Raw genomic sequence first — 16512 nt, forward strand, 5'->3', positions numbered from 1 at the left:
AGCAATCAGCCTTACATTTGTTGACTTAACTAATAAATATCTTGAAAACAATTTATAACCGGCAATCCATCATCGCAAAAGCACCAGAAACTATTTTTGAACAAATTACATTCAAGACATTAATGCTTTCAGTTATTTTAGGTTCATTTATTGAAACAACAACATTTTATTAAACACCACACATGACACATTCATCAAAATATACACATTTGTAATAAAAGTAATACATTGAAAATAACTCCATAATTTACATCAACAATACAGTTTATTACTAAACATGTCTTAGTCTGATCTGTTGGTGATAGCTTGATTCCATTGGTTCTGGTTTGTGTGAGGGTGGGCCTAGGTACTGTTCAAACTCACTTCGATCCAGATCATAGAGCATGTCCAGTTGGACCTGTTCAAGATAGAACTCCAAGGTAGGGCCTGTAGAGTTCAACTGTCCAACACAGGGCATACTTTCCCTCTGCTCTCCTGGATGGCTAGGGCACGCAGGGCTGGTAGGTCCATACTGAGGCACGTATTGCTGGCTGCGGTAAGACATATGAGGCTCTGCTGGGTAGGAAGGAGCACTGGGGAACATCAGAGACTTGTTTGAAAAGTCTGCTGCTGGTTCTGGGTTTTCCGACACAGTTGAAAAGGACCCTTGCATACTGGAGAAGTGGGTGGAGGAGTCATGGAAGTTGGCTGAGGGTGCAGAGTATATTTGGTTCTGAAAAGAGTAGTTGAAGTCGTATTGTATGGTGAGGCCCTTGGTGCAGACTGTGAACACAGGGGCCTCCTCAGTCTGGGCTTTGAAACCCTTCTTGGACTGCTTCTTCCTGCGAGGACGGTACTTGTAGTTGGGGTGGTCGATGGTGTGCTGCACTCTGAGACGCTCAGCCTCCTGCATGTAGGGGCGCTTCTCTGCCAAAGACATGGCCTTCCATGTTTTACCTGAGTAACACAATGAGGTTAGTAATCAAACTTCATGAAAAATATTGAAACTGATTCTGTGTTCACAGGCAATAGAGCTACCCCACATTTTTAAAGCATCAACCATCCAGAGTCAACGTATTGGTATTATTTATGTAGAAAAAAGTGTTATTCAAATCGTTAGATTATAGAGTATTTGTGTATTTGAAAAACAATTTTTTATATCAATGTAACTTACCGAGAATTTTGCTCAGGTCGGTATTCTCTAGTTCCGGGTTTAGCAGAGCCAGGCGTCTGCGCTCGTCCTTGGTCCAGATGATGAAGGCATTCAAGGGCCTTCTTACTCGAGGCTCCACCGATTTAGCCTCCGTACTGGAGCAGCTGGAGTCCGAGTTTACCGAGTGCGGACTGGAGGGTCCGGAGCCTGGAGACCGAACGTCTGTAACGCTGGTGGACGACGCTGCAATGAAGTTCTCGCTTTCAAATATTGCCTTGGTTGCGCATAGATCAAAATCTGATTTTTTATTTCGATCAAAGTACATGGTTACGTCTATGGGTTTGTCTGCTGAAGGCCGCTCTCATCCTCCACCAACTGATGGAGACGAAATATATGCGCTACATCCACCAATTGGAGGCCAGGAATGGATTCAGGTGTGAAAACCAGGTGTTTCCTCAAGTCAGTGAAAGATCTGGCCCAATCAACAGACACAAGAAACCAAATCTTTTTTAACCTAATCTACAAATTAAGTTAAATATTTTGTGTTGCCAAATGAGACCGACTTCGATTTCACTTTATTCAATTGCCCATAGCCTATTTTACTTCTTCGATTTAAAGTATACATGTGGCTAGTGCATTATTAGCCTTGTTCTAGAGAATTACAGAGCATTAGTAATGACTGGATATAATGACAAAATCTGGTTTATCAGGTTGTAGTGATGAATTATCGAAAGGAAAAGAAAAGGATGCAAAAATGACATTTAATTTAGTCATGAGATCAATAAAATCAGATTATTTAAGATCAAAAAGGTTCCAACATCAAAGTTTTCTGGCGGAACTGGTTACTCATTACATCGACGCTTATCTAGCCCACTGTCTGTCGAAGCACATTTTACAGGATTGAAACAAACAAGATCATCAAGGGAAGTTTATTATACGATTACCTGGGATAAATATTTACCTAACAAGCAAGATATCTAACTCTCGATAAGGACACATAACAAACTCAAGTAGGAGTTTATCATATAGGACTAGGCTTAATACAATAACCATTTTCTACAGTTACATTGGTGGAATCCAAAATGTGATTTTACAAATAAATAATGAAAGGGCCATAACATAAGTAAACGGGGTATACAATAAAGCTTACATTCATCGTGTTAAGCACAAAAAGCACATGCAAAAACAACTCTGGTTCAGCCTTGGTGTGAGATGCATGTTGTGCAGTGTCAGGTTTTCTGGAGTGATAAGGATTTGTACGGGAAGTTTTGAAAGGTCAGGAAGGAAAATAAAGTTCTAGACGTGAGTGGTAGCCTACAAGGGTGAGGTTAACACTCTAGAGGACGGTTTTGTTTTCGTATAGAACGTGTATTTGTTCTCTAATATTGTTCAGTCTTCAGTGGTAAAAAAGCAGTAGAGCATTTCGGCAGTCTGGAATACAAATTGTTATCTGTTATGCAGACTTGTCATTTGATGTGTTATCACATTAGCCAGTCCAATAAACTTAGCACAAATATCCTCGGTTTCAACGAATAGTCCGTCTTCACTTTGAATGGCCAACACCACATTTGACAGCGCATGCATTTTAACGGACACAATGGAGATAATTACGGCCGTTTATGTTGACTCCAGAATACACATGTAGGCTAGCCTCATGCCTGTCGCTGTGGCCTGCACCTGTACTGTATTGTTTTGGCAGACTATTTGTGCTTTCACATTTAGCTGTCATCTCAAGTCTGAAAAGGTATAGTCCATGATTGTCATTGTTAGATTACAAGGTGACCGTAACATCTCGCACACCTGCACAGTGTTGTGAAAGACGGATTTCTGGCATGGTCATAGATGGATGTCTTTAGGCTGAAGGAACTTGACACCTTGATCAAACAGACAGTTCAATGTGACATCGTTTCATTAACAGGGTGATCAGGGTTTTTTCTTTAAGCTAATCATCTTTTGCTCTCATCAAAGCAGAGGGATCCTCCAGCTCGTCCGCTCAACAAAACTTTGGGCAATCAGAGTTAAAAGCCGGTTTATTGTTCATCGATACAATCTAGATAGCTTTTTAGACTGTCTAAAGATACCAAAATGAAGTAATCGAATTTGAGAAGTGTTCCTATTTAACTTTGCCTAGACGGTCCAAACGTGATTATTAGAAATTAACCAGGGCTATTCTCTTGTAGGCCATATGGGACGATGTGTTTCGTCTTGTTTGTTTGAATAGGCTATATGTTGGAGCCTAATTAATTCCTAAGATGTAATACATTTTGTGATATAATAGTATATTAAAACGTTGGAAATCCAGATGGTTATTCACAAACACAAGGACATGATTTTATTTTTAAAACCAGGCTGTCAGAATTTGAGCTGGAATCCACATCGAAGTGTCAAATCGAACACACATCCCGCTGTCGTGTGAAAAGCGCTAATGGATTTAATCAATTAGTTTGAAGGACTCAGCATGAATACAATAATGTTAGTTTCGGCAGCCATTTATGTAAAAAGGGCAAATATTAGACAATGCTCAAAGAATGTTTAACTTTTAAAGTGGTTTTAACCCATATTTTTGCAGCACAGACCAAAATCATTTTTGATTTGATATTTATACAACCAATAGCTAACACAAATAATTGCAAATGCACTTTACCGTTTTCAAAACATTACTATTATTATTTGGTAGACCATAGATATTCTGTTACAGGATTCCCTTGGTGGGTCTCTTTAATGGAGGACAGTGGGGTGCTCAAGGAAGACAGTGCATTGTGTTGTGCACAAACAAGGTAGCGGTTGAATTGCAACCATGATGTCTGAATGGTGATTGTTCTCAGGCATTCCGATCACAATGTTCTATTGTATTGGACACAAGTCAAATGTGGGACCCTCCTCTCCCTCTTCATTTTACATCAGACTGGCATCACGTAGAGCTGCAGTCAGAGTCACAGGACACTGACTAAGCACCATCTATTCTAGGACTTGAATATTGCTGGAATTATGCTTAACCGTTTGCGATTTTTTCCCCTAACTGGATTTCCCTGGGAAAAAGAAGAACAATTCAAATGATTCTAGTGCGTGTTTGAGGATGTGTTGGATACACCTGTTGTTTAGGACCAACTGGATCAAATGTTTTCCTATGGTCTAAAGGGAAGGACTGATCTCTAAGGTTGAATGTAAGGATACAGATATATAATGAGTTGTTTTACCAGTTTACATGCTTTATTTTGCAGGTAGGATTATCTTTTACAAGTGATGGAAACCTTTTTTGGGATGGATAATATTGTACCTCTTGATGAAACATGTGGTATGCTACCATGAAGAATGACAGAAAATGAAGGGAAAAATAACAAGACCATGTAAAGTGAAGCTACATGTTTGGGTCTTAGGTAACGGAGCTCTGCGTTCTGCTGGGTTCCTCACTTAATTTCCAGCCCACGGATATATGTGTTTTCCACACAGTGCCTCATCATTGCCCCCCATACACACACACACACACACACACACACACACACACACACACACACACACACTCCAAGTAGCAGCATTGTTCCACAAGGGGCTCAGGTGACTGTATGCATCCTCCAGACACAGCAGGCTGGCATCAGATACACTCACCCAAGGCTCCATTCTATGCAGTGGCCTAGCCAGCCCCCTCCAGCCCTTCCTCTCACCCTCTCCCCCTGCAGCCAGTCCGTGCTAATCAGGTGTTGAAGCCCAAACAGAGGACCCAGGTCCCAGCCCTGAGCTGGAGCCTCACACTCCCTAGTAAACAGCACCCTGCCCTGCCCCATACCAAGGGGTAGCTGAAGGGATTACACACCCCCTGGGGTAGACTGGCTTAATGTGGCCTCATTAGCTGAACACAATGATGTCCCCACCTCTCAACACAGATAACACTCACACAAACATACATTCACAAACATACATTTAGACACAAAACAGAGTTGACAAAGCCTGCAGACACACTTAGATCCCAAGCCAGACTGGCTTCCATACAGTGGTCAAGTGGGAGGCAGTGAGAAAGTGTCATGAATAGAAGGTAAGCAATACATGTACAAAATAAAAATAAAATCAAGTACATTTCAAACCTTGATGTGCCACAATGTAGCTAGTAGAAAATCCTTTAAAATGACTGATGTGTAAAAAAAACCCCAGCTCTGAGTCATTGATACATTCAGTACAATAACTCACACTGTTACATTTGTCTAGCTTCGAGAAACCTTGCAAAAAGTGATCAAAGATAGACATGCCCAAATACAATTCTATTCTTTGCAAATGAGGGATTGTATTCCAGACCTGTCTTCTGATAAGACCCTTATCTGCTTAACTGAGTGAATTTCCCAAGTCTCTTATTGTCTGGGCTCTACAGATCTTGGCATTTGATGGAGTATTGTATTGCCACAGCAGGCCATGGCACAATGTCTACAGTTTGAAGCTCAACTTGTCTACGCTCTCTTCCTTCAGCTCCAATGAGAACACTGTAGTCTGTCAGTCTGTCTGTCCGACTGCCCCCTCCCTTGTCTGGGTGCCTGACCCTGAACCCAGACACCATTCAGTGGCTCCTAGGAAGACAAAACAGACAGAACTCCAATTAGCAGCAATCCACTCTAATTATTATCTAGTATCCTACAAGCCCTCAAACCTGTGAGACACTGTGTCTTTCTGCCTGTCAATGGCTACTCATCGTTAGGAGATAACCACAATAATCTGATCTGGTCTACTTCGACAACGACTAAACAACGAATATTTAAACTTTTAATTAGATAGTGTGAACTGGTCAGACTCAGGCATTAGATCAATGGGATCACAAACTATGACGCAATCCTTGATAGATTTGAAAAACAAAAGATTTTCCCCCTAACTTTCTGTGAAATGTGCTTATTTTCATTGACATTTTGCATAAATGAATGCGTATGTGCTTAAGCGTTTATTCTCTTGATGCCCCCTCATTCTCCACCCAAACCCTCTGGTAATTTTTAAAAAAATGGTCTCTCCTTTCACCTTCACACTGTAGTTATAGAGCAGATTTGGATTCAAAAGGATTTCTGCTGCTTTGAAGATAAGAGCCGTTGCTCTGCCATAAACAATGCTTGTGCAGTTTCTTTCCTGTGCAGTGATTTATTTAAAATATAATGCTGTAAGGTTTGGGCTCGTTTTCCTGGCAGGACTGGTCATGTACTGGTGTGTCATTTATTAGAGTCAATTATTTGCGATACAGGAAAATACTTAACCATGAGAACCCATACCCTTTTAATATAATTTCACAACCACAAGCTCATTAAACGTACAGGGCATTACTATATTTCAGAAATCAGGCCTACAATGACAAACACGGCAATAAGTGCTACTTGCTAGAAGAATGCTAGAAGTTACACAAACGTACACACACACGCCCACACACACATGCTTCCTTTGATAAAGAATTTTATTCCACCAGGAGTGCCATGTCAACGGCCCTAAGGACATTGTATGCCAAGAATACCACGTTATTTATAGACAGCATTATACATTTAGACTTAAAATAAATATTGGAGCAGTGGAACATGAATTTCTGTGGGAATTAAAGTGTTTGATTTGATTTGATTTGATTTTAAACAATCAGGTCTCAAAAAATAATTTGGGAAAAACAGTCACTGTGGGACTGAGTAGCCTATGTTTTACTCAAGTAGTGGTGGAAAATCATTTCTTAGGGGTTTGTGTGTGCTTCTGACATTTATTATTGAACTAAAGCCGATGACATTGTCCACAGTAATCAGATGAAACAGTTACTGTTTGATACTAATGGAACATGACAAGTTCCATTGGGTAAACAGTAAATTAAATGCAATTAAACACATTTACTTATTTTTACAAAATAATCAGGCAGATTTTATCTGATGTAGGTTTAGCCATATCATTTAAATGTTTAATTGTGTAAAGTGATGGGCCTAGTGTAGTAATGTACTGTATGTCTACATGTTGAACAGTGAAAGTGTCAGAATGGAATTTCAGGAATGTAACATTCCGTGGAACACCTTCACAGTGACTTCAGGACAGGATTATCATTTTAATCAGGAAGTGTTTTGCCAAGATTGAAAGAAATATCTCCATGGCATTTTCAAAATACCTTTTCCCCATACTGGCAATGGTACTTACAACACAACAGGGGCAAAGACTGGAGTGTGTGCCTCTGATTGTGTTCCAAGGGGGGTTAGAGTCGTTTGAACGTCCAGGCCAGGATACAGCTGCCTATGACTAATTTCAAACTCCCCCATCTACAGCCAAGGCAGCTTGTTTCACATGTAACACACATCACCAGGCATCTGTTTCCTGTTTTCATTCTTTGAGTTATCTTATTTTCCTTATTTCCCCCTCACCTGTTACAGTCCACGTTTCTTCCATTAAGTTGGGCAAGTCATTTTCTTAGCTCTGACACCAGCAGGGTATATATGGCTCTTTCATCTTAGTGTGGTGGGGGTCAAAAATATATCAATTTCCCCCTAAGCTAAGTTCCTTAAACCAAATGTAAAACCAACACCAACTTTACATCCTCTACTTTATTGCTCAAACATCATCCATTCCATTCCAAACAGAATCAATGTAAAACAATTAATTACATTTAAAAAGTCAGGTATACAGATGTAAGCAGCGGTCAAATGACATTGATGGACATGCTCGGCTCTGATACATTAGGGCATGATAGGCAAGTGACTTAACCCGTCAGCAAATTACGCAATGAGACATTAACTCAACAGCCAGCATGGCATTTACATACATCAAACCAGGTTTATTTCACAGACTAACATTTTACGAGTTGTAATATCTGAGCAGTTCCTTGTCCACAGGTTTCAGGATCTTTTTCTCCGCCATATTGACCACCCATCCTGGTGAAAGGCCAAAGAAGATCTGCCTCACATCTTTCCTCATGGAGAGCATGTGGTACAGCTCGTCCTTGGAAATGTCCGGAATAATGTAGCCGTACTTCTTGGCCAGGGCCAACCGTGCTTGTTGAATCTTCTCTGGGTCCGCCAGGTAACCCCTGTTATCGGCATCTGTGTAGTAAGGGACCAAGTTCTCCCCTGGCAGAATCCTCTTTGGAATTGGCTGACCGGTCATAAAGAATGGGACAGGCTTACAAAGAACCGCTGCAAAAGAAATGCGGTGAGGCACATTGTTACCAATACTGTATTTGTTTTTCAAATTATGTAGCATGAAGTGCTATGAACTGAAATGTTACTTACTAAGACTTCTGGGATCATAGAACCCTGTGGTGATGACCCCTCCATTTCTCTCTATGGCAGCAATGGTGCCCTCTGATGCCATCTGAACTTCAATGTTGATTTTCGCAGCAAAAATATCAGCCCCCTAAGACAACAACAACGAGAGAGTAGATGGATTTATGAGACCAAACTAACATGTAATCTGTCAGGACAAGCTGTTAGAGAGTGCCACCTAGTGGAATAGTAAAATGGCAAAACGCACTCAATAATAAACTTGGGAGTATGCAGGTGGTTTTGGATAGTGGACAGTGTCATGTGAATCAACATTTCTGCTGAAGTTAAACAGCATATAAATCTAGACCTAAAGTTACCTCGTCAACAAGCTGTACACCATAGTCTCTCTTCAGGGGCTGAATGGTCAAGCCCCTACCGTTGACCAGCTGTGTCAGGTCAATGGGTTGAGTGGGATCAACTCGGCCCAAGTCAATCAGGTACTGCAGCCTCTTCAGGGACAGGGGCTGGTACTGTGGTCTGCGACTACCAGGAAAAGAGCATAGGTTTTAGAATGAGCCATGTAGCTAATTTATGCTCCAAATATTTTGAGTGAACACAGGCTTCCTCTTAAACATTAACTGGACTGTCTATACAGTCTGTTGCAAGTACTGATGTGTGCTGATCACTTGAATAGTCAGGTTCTGTATGACTTAAATGTCACATGAGCTTAAAACATGCAGCAAAACCCTTAAGTGGAGAGCACAAATAAACTATGCACAATCAAGGTTCCTCACATACCTGTGGCCCTCATTGTAACCATATTTGGGGATAGAGAGATAGAAGGGAGATTGACCCCCCTCAAACCCCAGACGGGGGCGATTGCCTCTCTGCCTCTCTCCTTTGTGACCCCGGCCACTTCTGTTGCCTCCGTGCTGACCTCTGCCTCGTTTTTTCTCCTGCAAAATGACACAGAACAGAGAATCAAAGAGCAGTCACTACTGGCCAATGTGTATTAAACAGCCATGTTGTTTGAGTGAAGAATCCCACATGGTAATTAAGTGAGGTAATGCACATTTCTGCACACTGTAGACCATAGTTAGTTGAATTAGGCCTATTCTTTAGATGCACAAAAAGATAGATGAGCCTATGTATTATAACTAATTTAGATGTGTAAATATGAGAAAATCCAGCTACACAATCCTTGCATTTTCACGCTGTAAATTATCTAAATGAGTACCTAACTTGATAGTTACTAGCTAACTGTAGCCTAAATAGTTGGGCAGCTAGAAGCTACGAAACATTAGCTAACAGCATCTGCTAATTTAATCTAACCATGAACAGGTTCCACTTACTGCTTTTTTGGTACCGGGTTCCGCCCGTATATTGGCAAGTGTTATGCGGGGCAAGTTTTGCAATACCTCTAACGCTTTCCCACCCGGCTTTTTCGTCAAAGACATGGTTCTGCTCACATGTCAACGTTGTCCAAGGACAATATCAGCCATCACAGAAAAAACATACGGAACCGGAAGTGTTAGACCTCAATTTATGTCTGAACCAATGTCTGAAAGGAAAACAGCCCAACATCCAATCATTATGGGAAAAGGCGGAACTCCAAACTGTCAATCAAATCGAGTTGAATGTCAAATTAGTTTGTAGTAAAATTGTTTGTGTGATCCACGTTTTCCATTTTAAAGAAGCAATATTGACTTAAATCACCATAGACAAAACCAGGAATAGATCTGAAAATTGTTATAGACATCTCGAAACAAAATAAATTGTCCAAGGTCGATCAAAAGGACGGTAACCGCCTCGTGTAGGTGTAGCTTGCAGATAATATAAATTCCGGTTTTTATGTCTTCTAAAACAGCGTTGTATGTGCGGCAATAATATGTCAGTTCCGTTGCCTGTTATTGTGCCTGCTTTACGAAAAGCTACTGCAGCGGTGAGTTGTGCATCTTAACGGATGCAACGATCGAGACTGATTTGACAGATTCTCTTCCTGTAATTTTTGGTATAGCGTTGGAAACTGTCCATACGCGGCATATTTCCAATCTAGTTGAAATTGTTTGTTGTTGCAGGTAATATTTCTTCATGGCTTGGGTGATACAGGGTATGTACCAAGTTGTCAGTTCATTACTATGCATGTTTGCCTCTCATCAGGGCTTATTAAATAATAATAATAATAATATTTACAAACTCATTAGCCCACAGATGTACCATTGATACATTGATACATTCTTATTGTTAAGGGTAGGCCTATGTTTAAGCGCTTTAATTCTCAGGGCTCTCAATATCAAAAGTTTGGCGTGAGATTAGCCTACCATACCTGTCAAAGTTTGGGTACAACGTTGCGTGAGAAATTACTCAAATGGCGTGATACTTGAGAGTCCTGAATTCTTGCTTATAGTCATGGTTGGGCCGAGGCTTTTGCAGAGATCAGAACTTCACATGTGAAGTACATCTGTCCCCACGCGTGAGTATCTGGAAGCAAGATTGCATTTCTGATTAGCAATAAAGATTATGGGAGACACACACTTTTGTTGTCTCACTTTTTAAAATCACGATGTAATTTATTTTCATTACTTTCTCAGGCCTATCATGCCTGTCACCTTAAACATGAACATGTCCATGCCCTCTTGGTAAGATGCAGAGCTTGTAAAGTTATACAATATTACCATGGATTAATGAGAAAAGGAAAGAGTACAGTCAGTTCTGTATCATGATTTCTGTCTGTGTCGTAGGTTTGATATCATCGGGTTGAGGACAGATGCTGAGGAAGACGAGTCTGGGATAAAAAAAGCAGCAGAGAATAGTAAGTGGGCTTTTGGATTACCGTTGCCACTTCTTTTGCATATAGAAAATGTGTGCATGATTCACTAGTGACCTGTCGGTCTCTTTCCCATCAGTTAAAGCGCTGATAGACCAGGAAGTCAAGAATGGAATTCCCTCCCACAGAATTGTCCTGGGTGGGTTTTCTCAGGTAGAATTGATCCAGTTTTTTCTTTCAGTGGCAAAAATAGAATGCAACTATGTGAAATATATGAGTGACAAATGCAGACTGCATCCACCGCCTAACCATGTCCTTTCATCGGCCATCAGAACATGTGATTGTTCCTCTGTAACACAGGACCATATGGTCCTTGTGTGTTGTTTGTGTGTGTGCAGGGTGGAGCCCTGTCTCTCTACACAGCCCTGACGACTCAGCAGAAGCTAGCAGGAGTTGTGGCTCTGAGCTGCTGGCTGCCTCTACGCAGCTCCTTTCCTCAGGTACTGACTCTGCATATCTATGCATTTTACATTTTACTAAGACATTTACTTGCACAACACTAGTGACTAAGGAAGTTACTGAACCAGTTACTGAAGTTACTGAGTTTTAATTGTTCTAAGTCCACCAAAAGCAGCACTTAGCAGTTTCACTTCTTGTGATACCTGCGACTTTGTCCCTTACCTGAGATCCTGTCAGTACGCTGTCTAGCAAGAAACTGCACCCATGAGTAGTTGATCTTCCACAAAATATATATTTTTTTGCACCGTACTTGGCATTGTACTGTGCCAGTATGTAGTCTAATGTATATATGTTATTTGTCGCTTTGGATAAAAGCGTCTGCTACATGAATTGAATATAATTGTACTGAGGTAAAGGTGTTGGGCTTGGTATTCTTCCAGGAAATTCTCCAATGATTTCAACTTACAGTGTATTTTGTGTTATTGGAATGTCACGTTTCAAGGCTTCGGCTAATATGGTCAACAAAGACATTCATTTCCTCCAATGCCACGGTGAGGCGGACCCTCTGGTGCCGTTAGTATTCGGTAGTCTGACGGTAGAAAAGCTGAAGACTCTTGTCAACCCAAACAACGTCACCTTGAAGACCTATCCCAGAATGCCTCACAGTGCCTGTTCTGAGGTTGGTACGGTCATGTAATAGTGTAACAACATAATGTAACAGAATGGTGTACAGCTTTATGCTTATATTATGGTAATGATGATAAGTGATAATTTATCCTCTCTCTCTGTCTCTCTCTCTCCGCCTCCATCTATCCTACAGGAAATGATGGATATTAAGCAGTTCATTGAGAAGCAGCTTCCTCCAGTTTAGCTAATGATCTTATTAGCAGCCCACACACTACCACCATCGCTGACTAGGTCCCTGACTCCTGCCTCTCATCAAGATCCGCAGAACCACTGACTGACTTTACTAAATACCTGCTCACTCTGGTTGCTGCTCACCAAGTTAGGGGTAGGCTAAGGGCTATAGACAGTCTAAGAGGAGAGTATACACAGACAGACTGCAGTGTTTTGGACTGGAGCTGTGACTATATCTTTACACGAAACATGTCAGTTGCCGTTGTTGAACAGCGGCTCGCCTTCAAACCTCAAGAAATACATCTTTAGATGTGGTGGATTATCTTTAACTATATTGGTTTGAAAAGCTATTTAATCCGGTCTTTTGATTTACAATAGATAGCAGAGACAAAATAGTTGTTTAATGATCCATTGCTCTTCATCTAATATACATAGAAATAATGAGATGATTAACATGAAAAAGACCATAGATTTATTGTGCTTTATTAAACTTGTGTGAAGGAAAACAGCCATCTTCTTTATTTGAAAAAATACACCAATAAGTCTGTGGTTGCACTTTCACAATATTTTTTCTTTCTTAAACGTATTTGTTCCTTGTCATAACTATGCCTAATTAGAAATTATATCTCAATAAGAATCACAGTATTTAAATTCACAGGCTATTTTTATGACTCAGCTCATATTTTCCGTAAAATGTAGTAAAACTATTATTCTTTGAGAAGAGCTGAAAGCACCACCATGTTATATAAATGAATTGTCGCACCATTCAAACTACTGTGATAGTGTAGTAAGATCTTATGCCAAGGCACTTTCATAATCTTCTTGATATTAAGTATTACCTATTTTCTCTAAAACAAACCTAAAACACATTAAGGCTGACAATATACTGTACCTACACATAAATATAGTGCTCACAGATACATGCTTATCTCTCATTAAACAATATATAAAAGTGCAATATCAAGCGCTAGGGAATATATAAAAATATAAATATGTCTTGAAAACATCTACTTGTCTGGAACTGGACCAAGCATTTGTTCTTGCTCGTTTCAAGGAAAGCTTATATTGTGTACACAAACAGTACCTGTTCATCTACCTGTAAAAATCTAAACATTTGAACTGCAACTGGAGGGTAAAAGGTATTTTGTGGGATACATGCGTCATCTAAAGCCAAGTTCAGACACAACAGCTCAGAAGTTTTTGATTGGAAATGTTCTAATGTGTCTGCTTTAAAGAAAGAAAACGTTTTTACTACTCAACTCATCCAATCTTATATAAGGGCAAAGAAACAGATGTTCTTGGTTTCTGAATCTGGCATTAGTAAGTGCGGAGGGCTGTTGGAGACCTTATGTTTCAGGTGGAGGCTCGGCCAGGCTCTGCAGTAGATCTGTGTACGCTGAGGAGTTCATGTAACGCGGGTACGAGTCTCTCTGCATCAGCGTGTAGATCTGCTGCTGGGCATCCTCGAACGTGTGAGAAGTGGGCTCCAGCATATTGTGGTTGATCACTTCTCGAACATGTGAGTCCAGACTCACCTAGGCAAAGGAAAAGCATATTAACTCTGTTTTATCAAATCTTTAGAGCTGTATTTGGAGAAAACGTGTTCTGTTTAATCTGTTGAATGGTCAGTGCTAGGTAAGTTAAAAACCATAGCTGGGGTCACAGCCTTTCTAAATAAAAATGTTACGAGAACTGAAAAGCTATTTGCCCCAAGCCTAAGGCACAGCTCACCTCTTTAGGAGATAGTATTGAGATGAAATCCTCGTATATTTGTCGCACTTTTTCCTCCACCACGCTCTTATTGGTCTCCTTCTTGAGCTCCTCGCAGGCCAGCCAGAACACGATGTTCTCCTCGCTGAACTCTGTCCGCAGGAACTGGCGGAAACAGCCCCGTCCAGCCGCACTTTTCATCAGCTTCTCAAACGACATGGACCAGGATCGCGCATCTTCAAGTGTGGGTTTAGGGCTTAGCAACAAAAAAAATGAGTTTTAAAACACAATGAATCCCCTTTTGGATTCTCTAAGTGTCCACCTTCCTTTCTCTGGCCCTGGAGCTGATCTCTGATCTAACATGTTTTGAAAAGCAGAGACAAGTCCCTCCATGCAGAGCAGTAGTCTTGAACCCAGTCATCTGAGAGAAGATTTTCTCCAGAAGAGGGTGAGAAGCATTCAAAGTGAGTCATGGGGTAGCTTTCCTTTCTCTGGATACTGCTGTTTTATAGAGTAATAATATATGTTTTGTTGGTAGTGGAGACCACAGTGCTCAATATTTTGTTCACATTTTTTACATTTAGTCATTTTTAGCAGACGCTCTTATCCAGAGCGACTTACAGTAAGTACAGAGACATTCCCCCCAAGGCAAGTAGGGTGAAGTGCCTTGCCCAAGAACACGTCATTTTTGCACAGCCAGGAATCGAACCAACAACTTTCTGATTAATAGCCCGATTCCCTAACCGCTCAGCCATCTGACCCCCAATACTTTACCTGTCCTCACAAGTTTCCTCCGGTCTCCTCTCATATGTGGTTCTCTGGACCCTTTCATCTTCACCCCTAACAGTCAGACTGGGAAACACAATTAAGATATTCATGCCATGTAATTAAACAACAGCGTCCAAATTATGTAGATATAGTGTGCGTATATGTATTTTATATAGTCAAATGTATGTAATGTCTAATTCTGTTAACTGGAATATTTGATTAAGATACATGACTGTATGTTATGTAAGTGTTACACATACGTTACAGGTACCAGCCCCACTCTCATGAATGTTCCTACTCTCCAGGGAGGCATTGCGTAAACAAAAATTTGTGTTGTGCCGTAATTTCTGAACACCTGATGTCTGCAGTCTTCTGTTTTCTAATTAGATCCAGGCTGAAATCAGGCATAAACCACAGGGCACACCTGACCCAGGAGGAGTTGCAGCCAAGCACTGAAGCTTTACTACAATTAGCAAGAATTAATTGAGACACATGTGGAGACAATTGTTGTTCGGTGTCCCTGAGGAGTGAATTAACATGCTCATAGTCTGCACATAACAGGTAGGGAGGCTCCCGGGAGAGCAGACCGTCCATAATTCCAAAACACTAATGTCTCAGTGGGCTTGGCCCCAAAGAGAATAACTGTGGGATCTGTATGATCTCTGTGTCTGTGTGACTTGGACACTTTTGCCCATTCAAACATTTCATTGTAGAAATATCCAGCCACCAAGCAACACTGAATTGCTTTCTGCCCATCCAAAACTGTCCTCCTTGTCTTGGTTGATGTGGCTAGCAGAGCTTACCAGGAGCAGCTACAGCAGCAGCACCAGCAGAAGCAGCAGGCGTTTGAACCATTGGAGGGGGCGGCGCCCATCCCGTGGCGAGTTTGGAGGACACTGGCGGCTGCTTCCTGGTGGATCTGCATCTGTCTCTTTCGCATCTCCACCCTCTCCGACCCCATGGGCTGCAGTTAAAGTAAACATCACATGCTCAGTGTAGGAAAGACACGCCCTGATTGAAGAATATACAATTAAATACAGCAATTAGTAAGGTCTAACTATATCCTACATTTCATTAGAAAAAAGAAAAAAATATTCAAATATTACTGGAGGAGAATAATCGAGTTATAAAAATGTCAACACTCATGTCTCCAAATCAATCATCTCACAGCAAATCTACATATTTTCTTTTTCTAATCAACTGATTACATTATGTATTTTTTGGTATTTTATTTGTCTTAGGAGGACAAATCTCTGGGATAAATAATGAACAAGATAACAAACACACTGCCAGTACATGGAAACCCTCCCACACTCATCTCTGAGGCGAAATGTAAAACGGAATCACCATGGTGTCGTCAGTGGCTGTAATACCAGCTGGAGCGCGCATGTCTCTTGCGGAATGCTCTGACCACTTCTATGAAATGATCCCTGCCCAAACTTCTTTGCGCTGCAAGGGTAATAATCAAATCTATATGACATCAATCGTAACCGTCTCCATCAATGCCGTCAATAAATTCCAAATGTGATATGTATATGTATGTATGTATTTGTGCAAAACGCGTACTGTTAAGCACAACGCACTTGCAAACCAATGAAACGCAACTGGAAGCAGGATGTTTGAGAGAGATGGTT

At 40.9% G+C, this 16512-nt stretch overlaps 4 protein-coding genes across 4 annotated transcripts; 1 reads left to right on the plus strand and 3 right to left on the minus strand.

Annotated features, from left to right (window-relative positions):
* Positions 1-271: 271 nt before the first annotated feature.
* sox32 (SRY-box transcription factor 32) lies at positions 272-1457 on the minus strand. Its single transcript, XM_047024183.1, has 2 exons — positions 1154-1457; positions 272-936 (listed from the first exon to the last, which is right to left on the minus strand). The coding sequence occupies exons 1-2, from the start codon at positions 1455-1457 to the stop codon at positions 272-274; spliced, it is 969 nt and encodes a 322-aa protein (XP_046880139.1).
* A 6187-nt stretch (positions 1458-7644) lies between these two features.
* On the minus strand, positions 7645-9865 carry mrpl15 (mitochondrial ribosomal protein L15). The gene is made up of 5 exons (XM_047024080.1): positions 9669-9865; positions 9115-9272; positions 8694-8859; positions 8344-8467; positions 7645-8247 (listed from the first exon to the last, which is right to left on the minus strand). Exons 1-5 carry the CDS (start codon positions 9771-9773, stop codon positions 7910-7912), a joined length of 891 nt encoding a protein of 296 aa, XP_046880036.1. The 5' UTR covers positions 9774-9865; the 3' UTR covers positions 7645-7909.
* A 72-nt stretch (positions 9866-9937) lies between these two features.
* lypla1 (lysophospholipase 1) lies at positions 9938-12906 on the plus strand. Its single transcript, XM_047024081.1, has 9 exons — positions 9938-10258; positions 10395-10426; positions 10724-10789; positions 10908-10955; positions 11058-11128; positions 11223-11296; positions 11482-11583; positions 12045-12221; positions 12363-12906. Exons 1-9 carry the CDS (start codon positions 10190-10192, stop codon positions 12411-12413), a joined length of 690 nt encoding a protein of 229 aa, XP_046880037.1. The 5' UTR covers positions 9938-10189; the 3' UTR covers positions 12414-12906.
* Positions 12907-13490: 584 nt separating this feature from the next.
* LOC124470209 (regulator of G-protein signaling 20) lies at positions 13491-16310 on the minus strand. Its single transcript, XM_047023983.1, has 5 exons — positions 16226-16310; positions 15682-15842; positions 14885-14962; positions 14132-14366; positions 13491-13935 (listed from the first exon to the last, which is right to left on the minus strand). Exons 1-5 carry the CDS (start codon positions 16265-16267, stop codon positions 13747-13749), a joined length of 705 nt encoding a protein of 234 aa, XP_046879939.1. The 5' UTR covers positions 16268-16310; the 3' UTR covers positions 13491-13746.
* Positions 16311-16512: the final 202 nt, after the last annotated feature.

Source organism: Hypomesus transpacificus, chromosome 8 (genome assembly GCF_021917145.1).
Source record: "Hypomesus transpacificus isolate Combined female chromosome 8, fHypTra1, whole genome shotgun sequence".
NCBI lineage: Eukaryota > Metazoa > Chordata > Actinopteri > Osmeriformes > Osmeridae > Hypomesus > Hypomesus transpacificus.

Bases quoted from the DNA above. Each gene is read 5' to 3' on its own strand.
- mrpl15 (XM_047024080.1), bottom strand. From the start codon at position 9,773: ATGTCTTTGACGAAAAAGCCGGGTGGGAAAGCGTTAGAGGTATTGCAA. The intron at 8,860-9,114 runs GTATGTGAGGAA...TTTTCCTGGTAG, and splicing joins GGTTACAATGAGGGCCACAG to TCGCAGACCACAGTACCAGC. The intron at 8,468-8,693 runs GTAACTTTAGGT...TTGTTGTCTTAG, and splicing joins GTGTACAGCTTGTTGACGAG to GGGGCTGATATTTTTGCTGC.
- lypla1 (XM_047024081.1), top strand. From the start codon at position 10,190: ATGTGCGGCAATAATATGTCAGTTCCGTTGCCTGTTATTGTGCCTGCT. The intron at 11,584-12,044 runs GTACTGACTCTG...TCACGTTTCAAG, and splicing joins TACGCAGCTCCTTTCCTCAG to GCTTCGGCTAATATGGTCAA. The intron at 12,222-12,362 runs GTTGGTACGGTC...TCTATCCTACAG, and splicing joins CTCACAGTGCCTGTTCTGAG to GAAATGATGGATATTAAGCA.
- LOC124470209 (XM_047023983.1), bottom strand. From the start codon at position 16,267: ATGCGCGCTCCAGCTGGTATTACAGCCACTGACGACACCATG. The intron at 15,843-16,225 runs GTGATTCCGTTT...CTTTAACTGCAG, and splicing joins CAGCCACTGACGACACCATG to CCCATGGGGTCGGAGAGGGT. The intron at 13,936-14,131 runs GTGAGCTGTGCC...TCCTTTGCCTAG, and splicing joins CAATACTATCTCCTAAAGAG to GTGAGTCTGGACTCACATGT.
- sox32 (XM_047024183.1), bottom strand. From the start codon at position 1,457: ATGTACTTTGATCGAAATAAAAAATCAGATTTTGATCTATGCGCAACC. The intron at 937-1,153 runs GTAAGTTACATT...TGTGTTACTCAG, and splicing joins CGACCTGAGCAAAATTCTCG to GTAAAACATGGAAGGCCATG.